The 27,608-nt window shown below is 36.0% G+C and overlaps 1 protein-coding gene across 1 annotated transcript; it reads left to right on the forward strand.

The window, feature by feature from the left end:
• The first annotated feature begins 199 nt into the window (after window positions 1-199).
• On the forward strand, window positions 200-26,557 carry HDAC2 (histone deacetylase 2). Its single transcript, XM_026511609.4, has 14 exons — window positions 200-541; window positions 9,728-9,840; window positions 10,918-11,035; window positions 13,133-13,207; window positions 13,816-13,954; window positions 15,992-16,133; window positions 19,317-19,409; window positions 19,490-19,598; window positions 20,070-20,210; window positions 20,433-20,541; window positions 21,367-21,497; window positions 22,663-22,818; window positions 25,471-25,528; window positions 26,183-26,557. Exons 1-14 carry the CDS (start codon window positions 490-492, stop codon window positions 26,211-26,213), a joined length of 1,467 nt encoding a protein of 488 aa, XP_026367394.1. The 5' UTR covers window positions 200-489; the 3' UTR covers window positions 26,214-26,557.
• Window positions 26,558-27,608: the final 1,051 nt, after the last annotated feature.

Raw genomic sequence — 27,608 nt, forward strand, 5'->3', positions numbered from 1 at the left:
TTCACCCGGTTCCGCACTCCTTTTATCTACTTGCGGAGCGATAGCCTGACTTTTTCATTTCGTTTCACGACTGCATTTGGCGTCACCTCTGCAAGTTGTTCATCAACAGAAGGCCTCTTACCTCAAGACTGAAGAGACCTCTCTTTCTAGTCGGACCCCTTTCTCCCCCGTGAAGGCCACAGTGGACACGTCCCACCTCCCCTAGGCCTCCGGAGGTGGTTTGGCTGCCCCCTCCCCCTCCCCAGTGTCGCGAGTTGGCGCCGCTGCCACCCCCCGCTCCGCGCTCTCGGCGCCTCGGCCGGGCGGTACCGAGTCCTCCCGGCGTCCCCTCCTCTCCTCCCTCCGGCCAGCCATTCCCTGCGGAACTGCCACCCCCACCTTCGCCCCAGCCCTTTTCTCTCCCCGCCGAGCCGCGGCGGCAGCAGCAGCAGCAGCAGCAGCAGGAGGAGGAGGAGCCGGAGCCCGGAGGCGGCGGTGGCCGGGGAGCCCATGGCGTACAGTCAGGGAGGCGGCAAGAAGAAAGTCTGCTACTACTACGATGGTGAGAGGCCCGGCCGGCAGGAGGGTGGGTGGGCAGGGCTAAGGCGCCAGGCCCGGAGCCGCGCCGAGTTCCGCGGCCGCCGACGCGAGTGGGCGCCGGTGCTGAGGGGTGGGAAGGAGGAGGGACCGACGTTTGGCCGCATCTTAACCCATTCCCGACCCGACGCCGTCAGGTGGAGCCCCTCCGCGGCGAGGGGCCCCCGCGGGCTCTGCAGCTGGAGCCAGGTGGACGCCCCCTTTTCCCTCCTGCCGCTCTCTCTCCGGCAATACTGTCCGCCGCCCCAAAGGCGGCCCGCCTGTGGGACGGTGCCGGCCTACCCCGTCTTCGTGGAGGTGGCCAAGGGGATGGCCTGCCTTCTCTCTTCTGCTCGCCACTTGGCGGGGGTGGAGGTGTGGGGGTGCCCTGCTTCGGCCCCGACCCCTCCCCCCGGGTCAAAATAGCTACCCCGGTGGGGACTTCACACAAAGCCCCGCGGCCGCGAGAGCCCCGCCCCCAGCCCCCGTATCCCCCCCACCCCCGTCACCGCTCGCTCCCGCCCCGCCCCGCCCTTCCTCTCCGTCTGGGGCTGGTCCGCTGCGTCTGCTCCTTTCTCCGCCTCCAGTTTCAGCCCGGACCCCTCCACTGGGTCGGGGCTGGCGAGTAGTAACCGAGGGTGGGGGCCCACGTCCGCTTTGGGACACACTGACTCTGCCGTTTCGCTTAGGCTCCATCCCTCTCCTTTGTTCACCGGGTTCTTTGAGCGCCACTTTCTCAGGATCCAAATGAAAGGCTTCACTTCCTCGATAAAAATTGGGGTTTTCGAGTTTGAGGTAGTTAGCCTTCGCGGGAAATGTGACGGTGTTAGGGAAACGTGGAGCTGTTACTGCTTGTGTTGTAGATCAGACTCGATGGGTTCTGGCTTGTCTCTGTGAGAGGCGGTTACCACCCACTTCTTTGTTGCTCTTTGTTCGATCAGGAAATACACCCTGCTTTGGAGGTTTAGGAGAGCATTGGCATCTTGCTTGTGAAAGCTGTTTCTAGGTGTTGGGAGTTTTGGTGTAGGAAAACTTTGAGGAGTAATGCAGGTGTACTAATCAGGTAAGTTTGAGCTTGCGGTGCAGTAAATTATGATGAGAATCAGATAATTTAATGTTAGGGGTTCTCTGATTTGAAATTTGAGCAGTAACATTAAATTTCTTGAATTGTGTTTCCTGTGGAAATGGAGTAGTAATTACCTCTTCTGTAGATTTCACAAAGACATTAATTTGGTAAATAGTTTTACTGGGTTACTCTCCAGAGGAGGATTTCGAAAATTTTACCGAGAAGCTAGGCTCAATGACCTTTAAGTCCTACTTGATCTGTCTGAAGCAATACAAATCTTGGAAGTTGTTTTCTACATATGGTGTATTAATGTGTATATTACAAAATCTTAGGTGGAAAGATCTTAGAGGTCTAGGTCAGAATAAATCTGATTTTAATTTGAAAATGGCCATACCATATTACTTCAGTTAGCAAAGATGAATCTTTTAATGCCTGATTATATAAAATGTCCACCTGTGTCATTTGTGGAAAAACTTAACATCATACAGAAGAAATCTGAATTGTTTGATATTTGATGGCTAGTATTAAATAGAGCTGTATTTTAAAAACATTTTTTGAGAGCACTACCTATATGTGTAATACAAATAGAAATTATGCCTCCTGGAGGAGTAAAGATAGTACATTTTAATTTAATATGAATTTATATTTGTTAATATCATTCTTTAAGTTTTCATGCATATTTTGAGACAGTGGTAAAACCCAAGCCCTGCATTCCCTGATCAAATTGGAAAGTAAATAACCCTGTGTGAGAGCTAATTTTTACAATGATACTGTTCTTAAGGTTTAGAGATTTATTCTTGTCAGGGGTTGGGGTAAAAGAAAGGTTTAAGTTGGGAAAACTGAGGCTAAGGCTTTTATTTAGCAGCTGTTAGTTGCTATTGACAGTGATAGACTCTGATGAAGTAAGCAGCTTGTAACTTGTCACCAGACTTGAATTGTAGAATGGGAGGTACACTTAAGTAACAGTTTTATGAACAGCTGTTTGTTTCTGGGCCCCTTTATGATGAGTGTTTGCTGAGGGAATGGGATGCCCAGGGCAGGATGTGGACTTGGTAGGTAGAGTTTGAAATATTCAAGTCCCATGATTGTTGCTTAATACTTTACTATAGACCATTCAACTGCTTTACTGATGGCCAAAACCAGTGTATAACTGAATATTTGGAAATCTCTCATTAGGTTATATGCCTTTTGTCTAAGGCTTATGCCTCATTTTTAGAATGGAATTTTTAGTTGCTTGCATTTGGAATATTCTTTGGGTTTAGGGGGGGCTAATAAAATTGTTTTGTAGAAATTATTAAATGGGTTGGGGATAGTTATGCTAATTATTAGTATGTGATAGTATATTTACTAAACTTTGAACAATTCCAAAAGCTTATATTTTCATTACTTAAAAAATCCTATTTTGTCAGCTTAAAAAGGTAGTGGTATTTTTTTTCTTTTGGGGGAAGGAAAGAAGATGCAAGTAAAGTAGCTTCTGCACCACAGAACTGGGAGATTTGAAGGTATAGAATGTGGATTGGATTGGAACTAAAAATCTGCTAGCCTAAATTATCTTGTTTTAACTTGGTAAAGAAAGTAGAAGAAAGAAAGAGTACAGGAATGAAGTAGTAGATCCTATAACCATAGGAATCCTGCCTGTAGGCTCAGTGGGACCATTAGGCACACTCTTGACAACACAGACTATCTAGCAAATGAAAGGAACTTCTAAAGGCATGTATTTTTTTTTTTTTTTTGTATGCTTTAGTGTTCAGTACTATACCCTTTAGATGACTGGAATGCTGGTTCCAGCTGAACCTTCAGGCATTAATGGATGAATTATCCTTAAATCTTTGAGGAAAGTAAAAGAAGTTCACTTTTCTTACTGTAGATATTGACCCATACCTCCAAAGTTTTCAAAAACTTAATTCTAAATCTTGGTCATCTTGTATGTATTGCACGATTATCGTTGCTCTGTAAAATGATATACCTAGTGGCAGAGATGCCTTCTGACTTTAAAATGATGTGAATTCTGTACTTAAATGTAATTAGCAAACCAATTGTGTTAGTCCCAAATTATAATACTCACAAATTATGATACTGTATCTAGGGGGCGCCTGGGTGGAGCAGTCAGTTAAGTGTCAGACTTGATTTCAGCTCAGGTCATGATCTCAGGGTCTTGAGATGGAGCCCTGCATTGGGCTCCGTGCTTAGCACGGCGTCTGCTGGAGATTCTCTCTCCCTCTGCCCTTTCCCTTGCTCTCTTGCACATGTAAATAAATAAATAAAACCTTCATTAAAAAAAATAATTTATAATACTTTACCTAGAAATGTTAAGTGTACTTTGTTTTGAATTAAGCTTTAGGCCAATCACATTTAGTGCCTGTTTTATGATGTACATGATATAATATGGCTGAATAAAAGCATAATTTACATAATTGTATAGATACTGCTCTGTGCTCTATTTTTTCCTCTTCTGATAGGGTGCATCATAGTGTTTGGAGACAAGTGGTTCAGCAAAAAGCACTCAACACTGTACAAAGATAGAATATAAAATTTACCAAGATCATGCCTCCCAGTATACTTGTAGTTTACTCTAGGAGATTATAAGAATTTATTTGGCAGCCAACTAATTGACAGATTTTCTTAGACCTTTATTTGTAACAACCATGCCAACATCTTTTGGTAGATAGCCTTTAATAAAATTGCATGGATTCTTAGCTGTAGTATAAATATTATCCATAAAATAGGTAATCTTTTCTTCCAAAACAGGTAATCAGCAAATCAGAGTGCTGAGTGAATTACAGCAGCAGTTCATAAATACCAGTAGTCTTTTTTTTTTTAAGATTTTATTTATTTATTTGAGAGAGAGAGAGAGCACACGAGCAAGTGGGGCGGAAGGAGCAGAGGGAGAGGGACAAGCAGACTCCACACTGACCACAGAGCCTGATATGGTGCTTGATCCCGTGACCCTGAGATCAGCATGACCTAAGCCAAAATCCAGAGTTGACCCTTAACCGACTGAGTTACCCACGTGCCACCATAAATACCAGTAGTCTTAATTGCACATCATTATTTAAACATAGTAGGGTGTAATGCCCAAATAAAACAGCTATTCTTATGCTTGGGTCCTTTTCCCCAGCTATTCTTTACTTCGTTTCCTTCAGATTTCACCTAATCGGACTTTCTTCCTATTACCTTAATTCTCATTGCTGCTTTTCTCCTTGTAAGTCACTTGTACTGTTATCCTATTTCTAGCACCTAAATTTTGTCCTCCTCACTAGACTATAAACTTCATGAGGACAGAGTCTGTTTTGCTTATGTCTATATTCTCTACCATGTAAATAAAAATGAAAGTTTTTTTAAATTATTGGTGAATAAATGATTAGTACCCTATTTTTATGGGTAGAGCACTTTCATATAACATTCTCTCTGCTACTTAAAACCACTCTGAGTTACAGACAGAATCAGTGGCATTTTGTCTATTTTACGGATGAAAATAGATTGGTATCCCTGTTTGACTCAGTCCACTCCTTATCCTTTACCACACTGACTGATTTTAATGTCCAAGAAGAGGTCAATACCTCGCACTTGAAGATGTTTCTTCTTTCTTTTGGTGACACGGGTGGAACTCTTTGCACTGATACAAAAAAAAAACAAAACAAGTATTAAGTAATTATTTCTTTTTCCCAACAAAAACTTGTAAATGCTTCAGTTGACAAATACTTAAGGAAACAGTTGTACTGGTAATCTCTTAGGGAATGATAATAGCATTGAAACATAGATGAGATCAGATTTAGAAGTTAAAGTATAAAGGGGTGCCTGGGTGGCTCAGGTGGTTAAGTGTCTGCCTTCAGGTTTCTGCCTTGCAGCTCAGGTCATGAACTCAGGGTCCTGGGGTCAAGCCCCACATCGGGCTCCCTTCTCAGCTGAGAGCCTGCTTCTCTCTCTCCCCACCCGAGCTTGTGCTTTCTCTTGCTATCTCTCAAGTAAAATCTTTAAAAAAATAAAATAAAATAAAAGTTAAAGTATAAGGATGTTTGTACTGGTTAATAAGTTTTATTCCTCTCTAATAACAGTTGGTTTATACTTGTTCATGAAATCAGCTTTGGGTTTAGAAGTATCAAATGGGCTTAAAGTCCCTACTGTGTGCCAAGTGAACAAAAGATTATTTAAGTCCTAAGAATGAAATAAACTGTATGCTAGATAGTAAGAGTGGGGACCTTAGTAGGGTACTCAAGGAAGGCCTGAAGGAAAAGAATGGGCCAGCCTTAAAAGAATTTTCCTGTAAGATATTGCAGACTGCAAAGGCCACATAGTTAGGATTTGGCACACTGAACAAAAAGGAAGACATGGAGGAACAGTGGGATGCCAGGCTAGGTAGTGAAGGGCCAGACCACAAAAACTTTGTAGTAAGAGTTTTGAACTTGGTTCAGGGAGTAGAAAACCGCTGAAGGATTTTTAAATGTAACTCAGGTGGAGAAAGGATGGTGAAGAGTATCGAAGACTGAAAGCAAGAATTGAATGCTTGTTGGTCCACATAAAATATAATGGTTGTGGCTGACAGAAATGGACCCATTTAACAGAGGTTTTGGGAGTACAACAAATAGAACTTGTTGATGGATTAGAAATGGAGCTGGAGCTGGTTGATGGTGGTACAGAATAGAGGATTGACGACTCCTCTAAGTTTCTAGATTGAACAGTTAGAGGACTTATTGCTTAGAGAGGAGGATTTTTAGGGCATCACTCTTGTTCGCTGACTTATCCAAGCACCTAGAATAGTGAATGGCGCACGGTAGTCTCTTGATTTGTTATATGAATGAATGAACATGAGAAACTCCTGATATTTCAAGATTGGTGCAGAGTGGCTATGGGGTAGTCCAGGACAGTGGTATTACGGAAGCCAGTGGCCAGAGTGTTTAAGCTAGTGGTGGACTTAAGTAAGTAGTGTGTGGAAGGTGAAAATAATACTATAGTTTTTCTTCCTTTGGTTGTTTTGTTTATTTTCTGGATAATTTTTGTAGCCTGCGTTTCTTTAGGGGTAAAGGTACGTTTTGCAATCTTAAAATTCAAAATTATCTGAAAATGGGAAGAAAAATCTGTAACTCCTTTGGAATCAAAGCTTAATCTGAATTAATACTTAGAATCTTTATTCTGCTTACTGTGAATATTCACACATTTTTGCTGCAAAAATATTGTTTGATTATAGAATGCTGTGCAGATCCCAGGGTATCACGTAATATACAGCAGATGTAACATTACTACATTTATAAAACCTGAAAAAAAATCTAAAATACATCTAGTCCCAAGTACTTTGGATAAGAGAATGTAGATCTTAGTAGCCATTTCATTCTAATAGCTTCTTCGGAAGAGTGAGCAATTTCTAAAATTTTGCAGATAACTAATTCTTTATGGTAATTTCTTCACATTGATAATTAAAGTTTGTTGTATTCAAGAAACCACCTTGTGTTAATTTTTCTGGATGTTTGCTTCTTTGGTAATGCATTTTTGTGTATTTTGATAAAAATCAAGATACCATTTAAAATGCCCAAATTATGTTACTAACCATTTAAATCATGAATGGAATTTGTAGGTGCTTAAACTAAGAAAAGACATTTTATGTTTAATAAAAAAAATGGTTGGCTACAAAACAACCTTGTAGAGAATTTTGAGATATGGGATTAAGCCAGAAAGTGTTGGGAGATGTTTCTTTTATAACCCCCTTAGGTTTTGAAGGAATTCTTGATAAACAAAATAGCACTTATCTTTGGCTTAGCTCCCCTTGTGGACATGTGTCATTTAGGAAGTGCCCATATTTTTGATGGGCCTGGGGCCCCTAATTGTAGCAGAGAAACTTGTTGAAAGCTATGTATATACTCAAACAAAATTTGAGGACTCAATTGGTTTAAAAAAAAAAGTTGTTACTTTCATGAATTGGATAGTTTCTTATATTCATTTTCTCTAAATTAACAAAGATCCTAAGCCTTTATTAAAATATTTGTATTACATACTACATCCTTTTCTTGCCAGGCTTTCCCCTACCATTTCTTTCTAGTGACTGAAAATGCCATTGCTTTCTTAGAAGCTACTGCTTAAGATTGTTTGCATTGCTCTGCGTGTGTTTGAATCTAGCTCCTCTGGCTTGCTAGTTACGTTACTTTGGCAATGTTACCTGACTCAGCTGCATCTCACCTTTCTTCAGTATAGGAACAATAGTAATAATACCTACATCATAGGGTTAATTGAGAAGATTAACAGATAATACATGTGAAGTGCTTAGAATAGTACCTCCTAGTGAACACTCAATAAATGTTAATTGCTGCTATCATCATTTTTTGTTTTAAACAGGCTTGCTGAGAAATTGCAACTGTAGTCTCCTTTCTGTAGGTTATTGACATCTTTCCTGTTATGTTATTTGTGGCTTTCCACTGGATTCTCAGTATGTCTGTAAACTAGAATATTTGATCTTAAAATGTGATAGATGTTAAAAACATTTCATGTTAGTAAATCTTACACAGACATTTGGAAGTTCTGTGAAGACTAGTTTTATTCCAACTCCCGTGATTTCTTCTGGTGGTGGTGATAACTTAGGAATACCTCCCTTGCATTAACTTGGGTACCTGATGCCTTGTAATTCTAGTGGGCTTTCCATACCTTAAGAATTTTAGACCAGGCTGCTTTCAAGGAACTATGTGTAGTGCCAACCATGTAGAGACGAGCTTTACAGCCCATCCTTATAAAGGTAGTTTATTTCACGCATAGTCTCTGAATTGTGATAAATGCAGAGGAATGTTGCACATCCCCTTAGCCCTGCTTGCTACTTGTCTGTATTGTCTTAGCCTTGTTGGCTCTTGTTTTAAGGAAGGTGACTTTCCCTTAAACTGTGTATATATTAATTGTTTTCAAAAGAGAGTTTGTGTTGGAAATGAAGAATTAAGTAAATTAACGGTATACCAACAAAATCAAGCAGTAGTGGTATTTAGAAATAGGTAGGTTATAAAATAGGCCTGTTGGGAAGTAGGAATGTTCATCCCAGACTATTATCAAATATATGGAAGAGAGAGAAACACAGGTTTTTGAGTTCTCAGTTTTTATTAAACAAAAAAAAGTGTGTATTTAGGCAGGATTTGAAAGAATTTTTTTTGATCCTGAAGGTGGGGAGATGGCATTCTTTATCCCTTGCTTTTATATAAACGTGTTGGAATGATTAACTTCAAGCCATTAAAATCAGCTTGACTGTCCTAATAAAAATTTGGAATTATTTATTTAAAGACTAGAATTAATACTAAAAGTAATTTCTAATTTTATACAGGCTGTTGAAAAAAGTACTTGTTACATTTAAAAAATAGTATATTTTTAGGGGTTTCCTTAGTATTACTTTATTATAAAAACACTGGGTCGTCACCTAAAAGTATTGATTTCATTGAAATTCGATAGGTGAGGATTTGGTTTAAGACATTGGTAATATAAGATGTCATAGAGAGATAGGCTGGCAGTTACAACTTTTAATCATGAAGAATGAGACAGAATATCCTTACTATCTTAAAAAAATGTCCTGAGTATGTCTTACCAGAGCAAAACTTTATTTAGGGTCTAAGTTTCATTTACCAAAAATTTTCTCTTATAAAGACTGTGATGGATGTGTAGAACGTCTTAATCCCCATAATTCCAATTTAAAGAATTTCTGGGAAGCCAGTAAATATTCAAGAAGCAATATTTGCTGTAAAATTTTTAAATAAATAACTGAAACTCAGAATTTAGGCATCTGAATTTGCCCATAAACACAAAAAATAATGATCAATTTAAGTGAGTAAAACTACTTTTTTAAGTGTGTAGTATAGAGTATTTTATTAGGGCTAATCCAAAATTTTGGTCAACTGGAAATCAGAAAAGCTTGCTTGCTTTAACCTATAAATAAGCGTCATATGTATTAACGGAGTTATCACATATAAATGTGTACACAGTATCTTGGTTTTACAGTTTGAAAGTTGAAAAATCGAAAATCATTATTTAAGGTTTTAAATCTTGTTTAGGTGGTAAGTGCCTTCTAATGATGAACATACATAAATTTAGATCATTTGTGAAGATTTTCTTGTTTGTATTGTTCAGTTTGTCTTTTTTCTATTTTAGGTGATATTGGAAATTACTATTATGGACAGGGTCATCCCATGAAACCTCATAGAATCCGCATGACCCATAACTTGCTGCTAAATTATGGCTTATATAGAAAAATGGAAATATATGTGAGTATACCTTTGATGAATATTCATTGGTGATAATTTTTTTTAATCTGCTTTGAAACTTTGTTTATTGTTCCCTTTGAAGTGCATTTAGCAGATGAAAAGGTCTGGAATAAAACAGAAAATCCTCTTTTTGTTTTATTCTTCAGAGAAAACTGAGAGTGTGGGAACTATGACTTCTCTTGTCCCTCTTCCTCAACCATTTTCTAAAAGTTTCTCGTACCCCACCTTTTCACATTCTGGAGAACAACTCGGTTTAGCCTACAAAATATTTTTGTTACAGTAGTGGTTGACCTGGCTGTGCTGCTGAAGAGTTGACCTGGGACTATTACAAAAGAACTACGTAGAAAATTCTACAAATATTTATTGGCATACAGAACAATGCGTTAGTGGGCATGCACAGTTACAGCTAACATTTAGGATACAACCACCTTAAATGTTTTTGCACTGATGGAGGTATATATAAACAAATGCAAGGCACAACAATTCTTGCCTATTTGGGGAGAAAAGAAAGACTTGAAGCAGTTAGCAATATTGGGTGTCTATGAGTTACTTTCTTTCAGATACAAACATTTACAGAAGAGGAATTGGATAGATTTCCTGGAAGCCTTCTGGGAGAAGTGTGTCATAAATGAAATTGAACTCTTGGGAACAAGGATAATTAGGATAGGCAAAGGAAAGGAAGAGAGATCGTGAACAAAGACTTATAATTGAGAATGAGTCTCATTCTCACTGGATATAGAACGGAATGTTTATGATGGAAAATGAGAGAAAGTAGTTTCTGAACACAGATTCAACTTTGTAAGTGTTGACCCCATTTCCACTAAAATAAAAGAAGTGATTAATATATAGTTGGGGTCAGACCTGTCTAATGCTTTTAAAGGAGTAGGAATTAGCTTTGGAATTGATTACTGTTTTCTAAAACACACAGGTATAAATTTGGATTAGCTTTGGAATTTTTGTTCTGGCAGACCTAGTTCTTTTGAGAGGACTATTAGGGGAAATGGTATACTTTGTGTTTGATAACTCTGATATAACCAGTTGTAGTTCCACAATTCTGACATTTGTTTTTCTTCACAGAGGCCCCATAAAGCCACTGCTGAAGAAATGACAAAATACCACAGTGATGAGTACATCAAATTTCTACGTTCAATAAGACCAGATAACATGTCTGAGTATAGTAAGCAGATGCAGAGATGTACGTTTCTATGTTAAAAGTATATATTAGTATTGATAAGTATAAATGAGTATTTTTAGAAGCTTATAGAGTTATCCAAATCTAGGTATTCTGCCTGATATAAAATACTTTTTAAAATTAATTATTGGTTTGAAAAGTCAGTGTAAAAGTACTAAATCTACTTTATTTATTCTTGTTTTTGTTTTTTTAAAGATTTTATTATTTGACAGAGAAGAGAGAGAGAGACAAGCAGGAGGAGCAGCAGGCAGAGGGAGAAGGAGAAGCAGACTCCCCGCTGAGCAGAAAGCCTGATGCAGGGCTTGATCCCAGGACTCTGAGAGCGTGACGTGAGCTGAAGGCAGACGCTTAACCAACTGAGCCACCCAGGTGCCCCCAAGAGCTATTTTAAATTAAAAAAACAAAAACAGGGGCGCCTGAGTGGCTCAGTTGGTTAAGCGTCTGACTCTTGATTTGAGCTCAGGTCACGGTCTCAGGGTCTTGAGGTTGAGCCTTGCATCAGGCTCCGCACTCAGCACAGAGTCAACTTGAGATTTTTTCTCTCCCTCTTCCTTTCTCTCTCAAATAAATAAATAAAATCTTTAAAAAAAAATCTACCCAAAGCCTATTGGTCTGCCAGACTGCCAAAGAGCTGTCTTTGTTTTGGTCCCTTGTTAACTTTGGGATAATGGATATTGGTGGGGAGACCTTATTCCCCTGCTTTTTTAAAAAAAAAACATATATATATATACTTTGATTGGACTTAGCCTGATATATATATATGTGTATATATATATATATATATATATATATATATATATATATATATTTCTTCTATTTGTGTGCTTTAGTTAATGTGACTGTAATATATAATCTGTTCCTCCCCTTTGTTAGTGAAGCTTTTGATTTTCTTCTATATAGTATTCTGTTTATAAGATAAAAAGTGTTTTATTATTAGTAGTTGGTTGGCTTGAAAGTGAAATGCAAAATGTCATCCTAAAATGATTGGAACAGCGTTTTTTTAAAGCTTGATACTGAAGTTCATTCTCATCACTATTTCTGTTCTGTAGACTCTGTAGTCTTTAGTGATTTTTTTAAAAAAAGAACAATTTCAATAGTATTAAGTGTAGTTGCTAGACATCTTATACATTTGTAGAACTTTGTATACATTTGTGCTATAGATTATTTCATTTACTCAATAAAATGCTGTAATGTAAATAGAACATTATTTATCCTTGTTTTTTTTTTATGGAGATTCAGGCTTAGATTAAAAGTTATGGATAGATAGGGCAAATGAATTAATGGGATTGATTTAATATATAATACTGAATTAAGATTTTGATTATATCTGAGCAGCAAGAAACTAAAATTCATTATAGTGATAATAAATTATGGGTATACAAAGCTTGTAAAATAATTACCCTTATTTTTTAAGAGGTTATAATTTGGGGGGTGGGAAGAGGCTGGGAATGGGTCATATACATAATGTATCCCTTTTATCCTGTCAGTACTAAGGAACTAAGTATATTGCGATGTGTCATGTATCTGTATGTCGTTTCCTTGTGCTTTATATACCCCTTCCTTCTATGTCTTGGCTGTTACGAACCTAATTAATTCTTACCATCCTTTAAGATTGGGTAGGGAACCAGCTGCTTTATCTTTTTAGTACTCACTAAAATACATTTCAAAGTTAATGGATATTCTGTGCATTTAGGGAGTTTTAGAGAAAATAAATCATAAAGGAATTAAAGTTGCTTAAATTTTTTAGAATCCTGATTAATTCATTGTATATTTAAGGAGAAATGCCTAAAATTTAAGTGCATGTTTTAATTAAATAAATGCCTTTTATATTTTGATGGCTATTAATTTTTTTAGTAACAGAGCAGAGGTGTTCTACAGATAATCCTGGTAAGATTTGGTGGTGGTGTTTCATGCATAGCACTTTAATTAGCTTGGATAAAATGATAAATTGTATTTTTAAATAGCAGAGTTTAGATTTCTTCTATGATGTGTGTTTTGTGATTGCATCAAATAAAAAAGTATTTGTAAGGAACAAATTTTGGAAGAAAATCTTTTCATTAATTCATAGAATGGATACTAACTGAAATCCATCTTTCACAGTTAATGTTGGAGAAGATTGTCCAGTGTTTGATGGACTCTTTGAGTTTTGTCAGCTCTCAACTGGTGGCTCGGTTGGTAAGTGTCCTGATTCAGATCTTAAAATTGATTTAAATATGTATGTAACTTTTAGGTTATTTGTTTAAAGCAAAAGTTTTTAGTGGTAGTGGATTTTGATAACAAAAGTAGTCTGTATGTTTATAGTAGTACAGTTGTCTTTAAAAATCCACATGTTTGAGGCACCTGACTGCCTCAGTTGATGGAGTATATGACTTGATCTGGGAGTTGTAAGGTCAAGCCCCACATTGGGCGTAGAGCTTACTTTAAAAAAATAATAAATAAAAGTAGTTACCTTTTTTCTTTAAAAATAAATAAATAAACCCCATGCTTTATGATCATAATGACTTGAACTTTTTCTTACTTCTGTTGTATTTTCACTTAAGAGATTTCTCTCCTCTATCTCTCTTCTAGCTGCCACTTTCCATAAATGCTCTTATTTAATCAGATCACATCTGTAGGATAATACCTAAGGAGAAACTGTTGTTAGTGTTCCAATGATCCTTATCTTTTTGTAATTTTAAACTTTTTTTTATACATGGCATACTCTTTCCTATAGGGCTTTTGTCTAGTTACATTAATTTTTTTATTTTAAACACTTTCGAAGTCTACCCTGTCTTGTCTTTTAGCTGGGGCTGTGAAGTTAAACCGACAACAAACTGATATGGCTGTTAACTGGGCTGGAGGATTACATCATGCTAAGAAATCAGAAGCATCAGGATTCTGTTACGTTAATGATATTGTACTTGCTATCCTTGAATTACTAAAGTAAGTTAATTTATGTTGCTGTTTTTCTTACATGAAAAAGTTTTAATTAAAATGATACAAGTCTATAACTTTTAAAAATATATCAAAGAAACAGCAGGTTAAAAATAGTTCATTGGTGAGTCTTGTATGGATTCATTACAAACCGTTATAGAAATACAGGACATTTTCCCATTTTTTGGATTAATAAGAATGAGATGCATATACATGCTTAAAACTCCCATTTAATACCCTTTAAAAAAAGCTAGAAGTAGTTAGGACATTTAGATTTAAGTTACAGTTTCAATTAATGAAAGATGACACAACCCTGGAATTTTATGTGCTAATAACATTTTGTAAGTTTTAACTTCTGAAAGCAAAAATTTGAAATCTTGTGTTTAAGAAAATTTGTTCATTGAATGAGTCTAGCTAATTGCCTAGTTTCCACATGGAATGGGGCTTTGTTCTCTACTAATGGTTATAATTATCTCTAAATTACTAAAGGAGTTAGTTTTAAAGTTATCCTTGACTGTAGTTTGAGTTAGATCTATAGAGACTTAAGAATTTGGAAATTTACAACATTTTTTTTTAACCATTATCATTTGTAACATGTCTTAGCAGATTCCACTTCAGATTGTAGTGAATTAGTGTTTTCTCAGTATCAGAAATGTTCTTGCCTGTAATTATTCCATGAATACTGTTTCAGTCATTTAAAAGTTGGTATTAACTCCTCAGATAAACAACTAAAATGTTTCAGTTAACTCACTGAGAGCCCAGGAAAACCACTTGAAATTATTTGCCTTGGTTTTTAATTCACTGTTGATTTTGGTTCTTGTGTCTTCATCTCTGAGCAGCAGTTCTTACCCACTTGCTTATAGCGTTAAACACGTTTTAATTTAATTTGTTCAGACATATTTCTTTAACTGGCATGATCAATCATGATTTAATTAATTGACTGTTGATAAGCCACTGATGAACCACTCAGAAATTTACTTGGTTAACCACTTTTTAATTATTTTTGTGAAGAAAGTCTACTAGGATGAGACATTCCGCTTTTTTTTTCTCCCTTCCGAAAGCTTTGCTGAATGGTGCTATCCTGTGTGTTGAGACTATTCTGATGAGTGCTTAGTTTGATAATGTCAGTTTATATGATTCTTCAACATAGTGGTGATATCATTGTGTAGCAAACACACAAAGCACTGCCATTTAATTTAATAACAAAATAATCCTCAGTTCACCATGCCATGAAAGTATGACATTTAAAGTTCATTTCCTTTTCTCTTGTTTTGACACGGGTATGTACTGGTAGGAAGACGTCACAGTACGGTGATACACACAGTTCTTAAAACAGTCCACGCTGTCACTGCATCACAGCATTTGTAGTGCTGCAGGCAGCACTGTGAAGTGAGGAGAGTACCACATGTGCTTTCTGTCACAGCTACTCTACTTTGCAGTTGAAAGCACAAAAGAAGCCATAGATAATCTGTAAACAAATAAGCATGGCCATGTTTCAGTAATACTGTATTTATGGACATTGAAATTTGCTTTTCCCTTGTCACATATGAAATATGCTTGTTTTCATTTTACTTTTCAGTGAATTAAAAGTGTAAAAACTATTCTTACCTCAAGGCTTTACAAAAAGACTCCGTTGGTCAGATTTGGGCTTTTAACCATAGATTGCTAACCACTATTTTATAATATTGAAAATTTACTAAAGAGATGTTTTAAAGTTATAATAGTGTAAGTACAGTATAATCTTCAGTTGTTAATATATAAAAACAGGTAGTATGTTTTTAAAACATGTAGAACTGGACAGATTTTACAGGGAGAGTAAATATATTTTCTTACCAAGATTGGGGCTAAAGGGAGGAGGACTTAAAGATCTAAGGCTCAAACTTGTAACTTTAGATGTTTGAATGGTCTCTTAGGCTGGAAATAAAGTAAGAAAGGGGATTAAACATTCTGAAATGCAAGAGCTCAAAAATAGTTTTTCTGAACCCATGGTGGTTCTTCCCATCTTTTCAAACCTCTTAAAAACTTAACTGGTGGCTTTGTTTTCAGGTATCATCAGAGAGTCTTATATATTGATATTGATATCCATCATGGTGATGGTGTTGAAGAAGCTTTTTATACGACAGATCGTGTAATGACTGTATCATTCCATAAATATGGGGAATACTTTCCTGGAACAGGAGACTTGAGGGTAAGACTGAATTTCTGTCTGAATAAGTATTATGATATAAAAATTAGGAGAAATGAGGAAGCTAATAATCATGTATCTAAACTAATACTGTTCTTGAGTCATTCATTAGAAACTTGTATGCACAATTGAGTCATTTTATATGCTATATAACATTTGTTAGAATTCACTTTTGTTGACTATAAGCAAAAATTTAATGAGAACTGAGAGGACTTTATTTTGCTCAGCCATTTTTCTTTGATTGAATAATTATTTTTGAACATCACTGACGCATGAAGAAGTTTTCTAGATGTTTATTTGCATCTTCAAAACCTACTTGACAATAGCCAATGTTGCTGTTGATTGTAAAATTGGTGGAAGAAAATAACCAAGTCTTTTTTAGGTTCTTGTACTCCCCTCCTTTTATGATGAGTCTTGATTTAATAGGCCTTATTTTAAAATCTTTTTCCTTAAGCTTCTGAAATTTGTAGTCTATACCATTTGGAGAAAGAATGCCGTAGCTTATCCTGCCTGCCTATTACATTAAGTGCATGTCTTTTATATTTCTCTTGTCTTCTTCCATTTAGTGCTTTTTTTATTTTATGAGTGTGTAAACCACTGGTCAGTTCTTGTTTGTACAAAGTTCCTCAAGTTTTTTTGCTTCGCTAGTTTTTCTTGAACCAAACCATGTGCCTGTTGAAATTTATTCAAAAATTTAAATAGCCGTTTTTAATTCAGCCTGGATTATATGCGAAATTTCTCTTATCACGCCACTCAGTATTCTGAGTTATTTTATTAAGGTTATTTTTCATATCTGTGGTATGTAGTTAACCAAAAGTTTGAAGAGTGGCTTTATATTTCAAATATGAATTTTTTTTTATTTGGCCACAAGATGGTGCTCTTTCAGTGAGAGTTGTGATGGTGAAATCTTTCTTTACTTATAAATGGATAGAAGGTCAATTGTTTATTTGAGTTTAAATTATGTGGCTTTTAAAATTGCAAATGTATATTTTCAGTTCCATGCCTGTTTGCTCCTTCAGTGCCTTTTCCCCTTGGTCTTAACTTATATACTGATTCTTAGAATATGACTCTTAAACTAGCAGTATCAGCAGCTCCCAGGAACATACTGTTAGGCATCAGAAACTGATTCTGCACACTAACGTTTGAGAACCACTACTCTAAACCAGTAGAATTCCTTTGTCGACAGCCATTGTACTCAGTGGAAATTCAGCAAAACCTTCCCAGTTTTAAGCTTAAAGTCTCTTTTCAATATAATCCTAACTAATCTCAGAAATGGTAAAATGTGGCCTCTGTGTTCATTTCTGACAGTATTCTTATGATTGTTTGAAGTTGTTAGAAAGTATTGGAGAATGGGTGTTTTTTAAAGATTTTAGAATGACTTTCAAATTCTCTTTTACTCACTAAAGATTTTACACTTACTATATGAAATGTCGTCTTAATATTTTCCCTTTGGTTATTATAAAAGTGTGCCCAAAATTTGTAAGGAAATCAAAATCAGTCATTATACCTGGAGTTATATTTAGAATTTCATAAAACTTGTATGTATCTTTGATGTTATTTTATTTTATTTTATTTATTTATTTATTTTTTTTAAAGATTTTATTTATTTATTTGACAGAGATAGAGACAGCCAGCGAGAGAGGGAACACAAGCAGGGGGAGTGGGAGAGGAAGAAGCAGGCTCATAGCAGAGGAGCCCGATGTGGGACTCGATCCCAGAACGCTGGGATCACGCCCTGAGCTGAAGGCAGACGCTTAACCGCTGTGCCACCCAGGCACCCCTGATGTTAGTTTAATAAACATTCTCTTTTCTACCTGCCAATTCATTCTAAATTAGAAAAGAAAGCTGCTTTGAGCTTAGATGCTTGTTAAAACTGCTTACATTTATTAGATCAGGAGTCTAAGGTAGAGGAAAAGGGGGTATGATAAAGTAGCATTTGAGGAATAAGAAATGGAAGGGATAAAGTTTGGTGCAACAAGGGCGGCAGCTGAGGTGCCAACTTTTGGCTAGGGTGAGAAGTGCCGACCAACTTTCTGTATTCTGAAATCTTTGTGTCAAAGTATATTCTAGGAGTTTAGTTTTAGTGCAGGATTTTAGGGATTCATAATGCTTTAGTTTGTCCACATCTGAATGGTTTATAAATACAAACATATAAATATTTAGATTTAGATTTCTTCAAGAAAAATTGGTGGGGGAGATATGTAATTCCACTTTTTCTCCATTGGCAGTTGGGTCATGATAACTCTAATATTGAAGGATAAACTATGCTTTTTTAAAATGAATCAAGCTCATATCATTATATGAGAGATAAAGGGAGTCTTCTACAAAAGCATTAGTAATCCTAAGGATTCATGTATACTGAGACCTAATTTAAAACACATAAGAATCAGTTACTGCCAATTATTTAGTGTTGCAGTTAAAGAACTGTTTTGTAGCAATTTTTGTGCCATACCATTTCTTCTAGGAATTATATGTGTGTGTACTCAGGTACATTTACACACATGCATCTGTGCATGCATAATATGTACAAACAGTATATGTTGTGTGTGTGTGTGTATATATATATATATATGTATTTTAAGTGTTTATATATTGCTGAACGCGGTTCTCCATTTCTCTTGCTTCTTTGGGAAGTATTAATGCCTAGAGTGGTATTTATTCAACGAGTAGAAACAAAATTTATTTCAAGCCCAATTAAAGAGCGGATTTTGGTGCTTTAGTCTGCAGTTGTCAAAACTTGAGGAAAGTAGGAGCTTTTCTTTCATCATAAATAAACTTATACCGGAATGTGAGCCACAAGAGGGATTCTGCATTATAGAGACAATTGTCCTGCACGATTCTTTGGCTTAGAGTATTTTCTGTAGTTTTACTCATAACGTTGTCTTACATATTCTGTTCATGATTAATTTCTTGGTCTAATGTAATATTGCCTTTAATTGTTAAATTTCTTTTCTCGCCAAATAACCATTACCGATTAACTGGAATCAGTTCTGTTCAGCTTATTAAAACAACCCATTAATATTGCAATTTACACTTACTCTGTATTATTTCCTTTCTTAACCTAAAAGATGAATCCAGAATTGGATATTGTTACCTAGTTTTTCAATCTTGTAAAAAAATACTTTAATAAACATGTCAAGCATTTTTACTCTCAGATATTCTCTAAGAGCTGTTTGTGTATTTCAGGATATTGGTGCAGGAAAAGGCAAATACTATGCTGTCAATTTTCCAATGAGAGATGGTATAGATGATGAATCCTATGGGCAGATATTTAAGCCTGTAAGTATTATTATTTTCAAAATCAAAATGGAATTTTAAAATAATTTTACAGATAGTAACATGTGTTATCTTGTACATAGATTATCTCAAAGGTGATGGAGATGTACCAGCCCAGTGCCGTGGTGCTCCAGTGTGGTGCGGACTCACTGTCTGGTGACAGGCTCGGGTGCTTCAATCTGACAGTCAAAGGTAAGCAGTTCTAAAGGGTGATAGTCCCAGGAACACGCTTTTTCTTTTTTCCTAGAACTTCCCATAAAAGTTTTCATTATAATTTTTTGCCTACTGTATTAACACAGAGCCACATGTTTTGTATTTTTCATTGGTTTTTGTCAAATATATGTATGCATTTGGAATTGATATTTATAACTATAATTAATGCTGTTTCAGTAAATTAGGTTGTTTTTTATTTTGTTGATACATGCATACATGAATAAAAAGGGTTTTGCAATCCCAACCAAGGCAGCCATTTTAGGTGCTTTTGGTTGCTCCTTTTGGTATTTATCTTCAAATAACATGCAACCTAACTGTTTCTTTCTCTTATTTTGTTTTTATTTTTATTTTTAATTTAGTTCAGTTTAGTTTGCATTTATTATCTTTTTAAAACTTATTTTAAAATACTTAGATTTGTTGTTACCCAAATCTTTTTTTTTTTTGTCTCAGGTCATGCTAAATGTGTAGAAGTTGTGAAAACTTTCAATTTACCATTACTGATGCTTGGGGGAGGTGGATACACAATTCGTAATGTTGCTCGATGTTGGACATACGAGACTGCAGTTGCCCTCGATTGTGAGATTCCCAATGGTAAGTATTATTATGATATCTTTGTTGGATGGAATTGTCAATATATACAAATGAACGGATGGATGGTTAGAGTAGATTCCAAACCATGTAAATAGGAGAGCGGTCACTTTATTTTAAAAGTTTTCTTGGGGAATATTTCGCAGCTTGAATCTGGATTTTGTGCATGGGTTTGTGTGAAAACCGAGCTTTTAATATGTCACTTTATTTCATTGTTTTTAATAGAATTGCCATATAATGATTACTTTGAGTATTTTGGCCCGGACTTCAAACTGCATATTAGTCCTTCAAACATGACAAACCAGAACACTCCAGAATATATGGAAAAGATAAAGTAAGAGATCATTGAATTGATGTGATAAACATTTCATCTTTATTTTTATATATCAGATATTTCCTTTGTCTTTTTCAGAAGCATTTGAAACCTTAAGATTTCTTTATTTTTTCTGATATAATGAAAATGTATTTCATAGCTCAAAAATATTTCCATTTTCTATTAAAATGGATTTTTAAATTTCAAAGGGCACCGTAAATTGTATACTTGCCTTACATGAAAGTGAAATTTTCCTTTTTGAAACATTTTGGTAAAGCTTTATCTCTAAGAACAAAGTGTTTGTTTATTTATTTATTTTAAAAAAGATTTTATTTATTTATTTGATAGAGAGCCAGCGAGAGAGGGAACACAGGCAGGGGGAGTGGGAGAGGAAGAAGCAGGCTCCTAGCAGAGAAGCGTGATGTGGGGCTCGATCCCAGGACTCTGGGATCACGCCCTGAGCTGAAGGCAGACGCTTAACGACTACGCCACCCAGGTGCCCCTCCAAGAACAAAGTGTTTAGAGAGCTATTGTAGTACAGAGACACAAGTTTGTGTCCTCTCTCTCTCTCTCTGTCACACACTAGTTTTGTGACATTTGGCAGGTTAATTTGCATTTAGGCTTATATTTTCTCATCATTGAAATGGGGAATGAAATAGTATGTAGTAAATTTTGAGGATTTAGATGGATTAATGATAGTCTGTGAAGTATCATGCTTTTATATGTTATTAACTCATAGGTTAAGTCAGATAAAAGATGAAATTTTTGCTTAATGTTTCCTCTTACATTTAAGAGGAACTTGAAAAGAAATGAATTTTGTCTAATAAATTTGCGTGTGTAATTTAGACAGCGTTTATTTGAAAATTTACGCATGTTACCTCATGCACCTGGCGTCCAGATGCAAGCTATTCCAGAAGATGCTGTTCATGAAGACAGCGGAGATGAAGATGGAGAAGATCCAGATAAGAGAATTTCTAGTAAGATAATGCTTTGATGTGTATTCTACTACATTCTTCTGATTTGTTAAAAATTATCACAACTAATTAAAGGTTTTAGTGGTCCAAGAATTTCACTATGGGTTACGTTTCATGAGAACACTATTATTATTGTCCTGTTTTCCCATTTTTAATCTTACATAGATTTTAACTTTTTTTTTTTAAGATTTTATTTATTTATTTGACAGAGCACAAGTGTGGGGGGGGGAGGGAGAAGGAGAAGCAGGCTCCCCACACAGCAGGGAGCCCAATGGCGGGGTTCAATCCCCGGACCCTGGGATCATGACCTGAGCCAAAGGCAGATAGTTAACTGACTGAGCCACCCAGGCGCCCTTAGATTTAACTTTCTTATGCCTTAAAGCCTGATTTGAGTATCATGTTTTTAGTTGATGTGACTCTATATACATGATCAAGGAGTGCCTAGGCGGCTCAGTCAGTTAAGCATCTGAGACTTGATTTTCGCTAAGGTCATGATTTCAGGGTCATGAGATCAAGCCCCGCACTGGGCCCCACACTGGTTGTAGAGCTGCTTGGGATTCCCTCTCCCTCCCTCTCTATCCTCCCCCCCCCCCCCCCCGCACATGCATTTATGCATGCACATTCTCAAAAAAAAGAAAAAAGGTAAATTTGGGAATGAATTGGAAAGTAATACCAATTATCCAAAGGAGAATGAATTCAATAACATTAAGCACCCTCAGTTTGATTCTCTATCCTCTCATTCCACTTAATATTGATTGCTAAAGTTGTAGCATAATGGTATCTGTTGTGGTGTAGTCCTTCTAACATACTTGGTATTAATGATATTTTTAATGTTGTCTATCTGCATCTCCTTTTAGCTCTGAAATAAATGGTCACTCTTTAGATAAAGACACCTTCTATTAATAAAACATAGTTTTTCCCTCTAAATTTTTTTTTTGAGATCCCCAAATGTTTTTTATGTTTCTTTGAATTACTCCTTCCTAGATCAAATCTAAATTTTCAGTATTGAACAAACGGTGCATTCAGCTCTAATCTTAAGATTATTAAGCATCAGTTACCCTGTACTTTTCGTTGTGGAAATTTGTTGGTACTTTTGTACATGAATGTGTTATAACAATTATAAAACCTGTGACTGCCTTTGTCAACTTCTGTTAAAATCTTTAATCAGTTCGAGCCTCAGACAAACGGATAGCTTGTGATGAAGAATTCTCAGATTCTGAGGATGAAGGAGAAGGAGGACGTAGAAATGTGGCTGATCATAAGAAAGGAGCAAAGAAAGCTAGAATTGAAGAAGACAAGAAGGAAACGGAGGACAAAAAAGCAGGTCAGATTTATTTTTTGGCAAATGTATTTTAATTGTAAGTTTTTAAAATGAGCTTCATTGCAATTTTTTATGAAATCCTGAAGTCAGTTGCACAAGTATTAAAGGGGTGGTTATGTTAGGTAGATGACATTTTTCCCTGTGGTAAGTGGTGCTTACCTTTTAAACCCTTTATTTAAAACTGTTAATGTTACTAGTCACATTTGCTCTTATAATCTAGAAAACCTTCTTACCTTCTCTTGCTGATGGCGTAAAATAGCAAACATCACACTATGATACAGATTGGGTAAGAAGACCAAGTGGTTATAGATCCATTTGTAGTCTGAGCAGAGCTCAAATTCTGAGATAGTTTTTAACTACCTAAAGTCTATTTGATGGGAATAAGACACGAAAGAAGAGTTATCCTTAGACCAGTTTCACTATTGTGAGAAAGCTAATAGAGTAGACTTTGCTCAGAAATTGTTTGATGAAAATATAAAAACTCTGAGGAAAGATAAGGTATTTGGAAGCTGGGTTGGAGGAGCAAGGTATAATACTTTGATGCCATAACTTAAAAATGCTGCTAGCTTGTCTTTGGATAAAATGATGCTTCAGCCTATAAATTTACCACCAGAATCTAGTATCTTTTATCTGAGTTCCCAGAGTGCTTACACATACCTTGGTCATTTTATTTAATGTATCATGCCTCGTTACAGGATTTTATGTACCTCCAAGCTAGATTGCGCTGCTCATGGCTAGGGAACACAGTATCTTAAATATATTCTTAACACTTGTGCGTTTCTTGATTAAATGGATACCTGATACCTGTATACAGGTAAGGGTGATGAACATGAGTTTTAGCTGGCTGTTAATTTTGACCCTGCAGCTTGTGGAAAACTGATAGACATACTTGGCCGGCATCCTTTTCCTTCTATCTGTCACATCGAAGTTTCATGAGTAAGCTAGCTATCATGTTCTTTCTTCTTTTTTACTAGAGAGGTTAGGATTCCCCAGCATATCTCACACTTCCAGTTGTTCTTTTACTCGTGATTCACTCCTCTGTAGGCTACCATTCTCTGCCATTTTCTAATTTTAACTCTCGAGTGTATCACAATGATGGCTCCAGTCTGCTCTTACGTACTGATTGACATCCAGAAATTCCACTTACATTTGAGGTAAGGAGGGTTTAGCTTTAGCTGTAGGGTTTTTCTAGTATTTTTCATTTCTTTCACCATCAGTACATATTCTTGTCATTTTTGAAGTTTCTTCTCATTTTAAAAATCTTTAGCTTATTTGTGCTTTTTTTGTCCCCCCAAATGGGAAAGCACCTTCACTAGGGTGCTACTTGTCTTTCATTGCTGTTCTAGCTAAAAATGAGAGTACCTTTTCATCTGACTTAATGACCTTGTAGTGGATTAATCTCTTAGTATTTAGCTTCTCTAAACTTTTACTGATAATGATAATGAAAAAAATATTATTTTGTGGTGGCTCCTCTTCTAAGACCTTCCAGTTTAAAATCCTTTGTCTTACACGTAAAGAAATGTTACCATAGAAAACCTTTTTTAAAAATCTGTAAATCAGAACCTAAAGTTGGGGCTATTTCTTTTTTCCTCCTCCCTTTCCCAATTCTATTTTGGCTCTTTGTATTACTGAGTTTACATATCCAAAATTAAGCCAGCAATCGAAAAAAAAGGTCATAGTGTCCTTATTGTCACACACATTTGTATTGTAAGTCAGACCAGTCCCCTGAAATGTCTATGTAGAATGCTTAATAACATTGTGTTTATAATCAAATATCTTTATTAATAGTCAGGTCATTGCTTCACAACTTCGGTTCATGTGCTTCTTTAAAGAAATACAGCACATTTGGGCTAATTCGTTTAGTAATCTTGAGTTTGTAGTGTTAAATGTTACTATTTTATTGATTTTTATTAGAATGATGAAGACTTATACAGTGAGGGTTAAAAGTAAGGGGTGTAAACAGTAGGATTTAGCCTCTGCTGCGCTCTGGACCAACCTTACCTAATTCTCCTCTCTTCTCACAATACTTCAGTCCCAGTGGCCTTTTAGTTCTTCCTTTTAACCTGTTAGTCTCTGTTTTGCCTGCGGCGCCTGGGTGACTCAGTCTTGGTTAAGCATCTGCCTTTGTCTTAGGTCGTGATTCCAGGATCCTAGGATTGAGTCCTGCTCTGCTGGGAGCCTCCGTCTCCCTCTGCCTCCTGTCCCCCGCCCTGTCTCTCATGAATAAATAAAATCTTTTTTAAAAATTCTGTCTTGCCTCAAAATCCTTGTAAGTTTTCCTTCTGTTCAGGATACTTCATCCCTTTTCCCACCCAAAAGCTGTTCATTCTTAGGATACCTCATATGTCACTTCTGTGTGGTAGTCTTTCCCAGCCTCCCTCAGTGCTGTGCTTGTGTCTGTAGGCTGAACTTCTCCACAGCACTGTCCAAGCTGTAATATTGTAGTACAAGGGAAACAAAACTTCAGAAGGGCAGGACCTATGTTGTTACATTGACCTCCTTGAACCTCTGTCATTTAGCAAAGTTTCTGTAGTTACCGAATTTGTGAATAGTAAGATTGTATATGACAGCTTTTTATATTTTAAGTAAAGTATATTTTAAAATGTATATATATTTTAAAATAGGCTTCAATCTCTTCCCAATTTTTGTTTTTAGACGTTAAGGAAGAAGATAAATCCAAGGACAGTAGTGGTGAAAAAACAGATACCAAAGGGTAAATTGTATTCCTTATCTAGTAATTTTTATATAGTATAAAAATAATAAATACATTTACTTTGGGTGTATATGTGTGTATTCTTTTGAGAAGTGCTAGACTGAACTTGCTTGAGAGCATCAGTAAGTTGTATGAGGTGCTCTAAGTTTTAGTCCATATTGGTGCAGAAAGTAATAGATGCCATCTTAACCATCAGTTTATGTGTTGGCTGTTCATCTGTTACTTGCCTTAAAAAATGATGAAGACTAGAAAAAATACTGTATAACTGAACATAAATCAGTTTGTACTCTTGTACGTAATGTATCTGAAACCATTTGCTATTAACTTTATGTGATCTTTTCCTGGTTCTCTTAATTTCTGTATGTGTGAATTTTTTGTGTTGAGAGATGGATAAATTTAAACACTGAGCTAGCATAACACAATTCATAATGCAGTTATGTTTAGCAAAATCATAATTGAGATTTTTATTGTCAGAAAGCGTATAAATACTTGACCACGTATAATTTTGTGCTAGCCTTTATAGGATAACTTGGAATAGATTGTAAAATCACTGGAAAGATTAAGGGAGTCAATACTCCAAAAACAAGGCATTATCATGTGTTTCTGGGCATGACCCTACAGGACCTTAATATTTTATGTTGCCTCTTTTAACAGAGCCAAATCAGAACAGCTCAGCAACCCTTGAATTTGAGTGTCTCACCAATTTCAGAAACCATAAAAGAGTGAGAAAATATTGGAAAGAAAAATTTTTTCCTTTTGAAGACTTCTGGCTTCATTTTATACTACTTTGGCATGGACTGTATTTATTTTCAAAATGGCCTTTTTTGTTTTTGTTTTTCTTGGCAAGTTTTATTGTGAGTTTTCTAATTATGAAGCAAAATTTCTTTTCTCCACCATGCTTTATGTGATAGTATTTAAAATTGATGTGAGTTATTATGTCAAAAACTGATCTATTAAAGAAGTAATTGGCCTTTCTGAGCTGATTTTTCCATCTTTTGTAATTATCTTTATTAAAAAATTGTACTTGGATTGTCTTTTGTCTGTTTATTACAACATGAAATCCTTTTTCGGGAGCTAATAACGACTTTCTGTACAATTAGAATACAGTAGGAGTGAAAGATAACGGATTACAACTTCAAGGACATCCATTTACTGTTCAGGAAAGAGTATTTTACAGTACTTATTTCTTAATGCAATAGCAGTTCTACCATCTTATTTTTTATAGTTTGGCCAGTCACTACCAGTGAAAATTGGCATCTCATATAATAATTTATCTCTAAATTAATAATATAAGCTGTGCAATTGAAATACAGAAATTATATTTGAGCTGAACCAAAGAGTACCAAATTTGGAAATGAAAATTCTGAATTGAAAGAAAATCATAATCAGAGAAGGAAACTGTCTTCCATACTGAGCAATATGTGACTTTGTTCCCAGCCCCCACTATGTACCAAGTAGAAAAGGAATTGTATGGTTGTGTTTGGCCAGAATTTTCCTGTATTCATATTAAATCTGTCTAAAATAAAACCTATTTAGACAAAACCTGGTCCTTTTACTGCATTTTCCATAACATCCAGGTTCCACTATTGCACACAGGTTTCCAAACCAAGGAAATAAACACTTAAAGAATTAGTTTGTTCTTCAGTTGGGTATCTGTTCATTTTAATGCCTCGGGTATACAACTGAAGATAATGGAAAAATGCCTGCACCCACAGCTTACATTCTAGTGGTAGAAAGCAGGCAAGTGGGTAATTTATACTTACTCTAGGACCTTATGCAACAAAAAATAAAACGTTTTAGGAACTCGTCAAATGAGTGAAATTACTTTTTTCCAGACCTACGGTGATTGTTTTGAGATAAAAATCAAAATTCTAGAAGATGATATGGAAGATGTTTCTCTATAAGCCCCTGTGTTGAGAAATATTTCAGACATTCACAGAAGCACCCAGATTTAGGTAATGAACAGCCACGTACCCACTCAGATTTAACAGACTTTTTTTTCACTTTTGCCATATTTGCTTCAAGTGTGTTTTTTTTCCCCATTAAATATATTACACCAGTTTGAAGACTTCTTTATACA

The sequence above is a fragment of the Ursus arctos genome, unplaced genomic scaffold (assembly GCF_023065955.2).
Source record: "Ursus arctos isolate Adak ecotype North America unplaced genomic scaffold, UrsArc2.0 scaffold_13, whole genome shotgun sequence".
Classification (NCBI taxonomy): Eukaryota; Metazoa; Chordata; class Mammalia; order Carnivora; family Ursidae; genus Ursus; species Ursus arctos.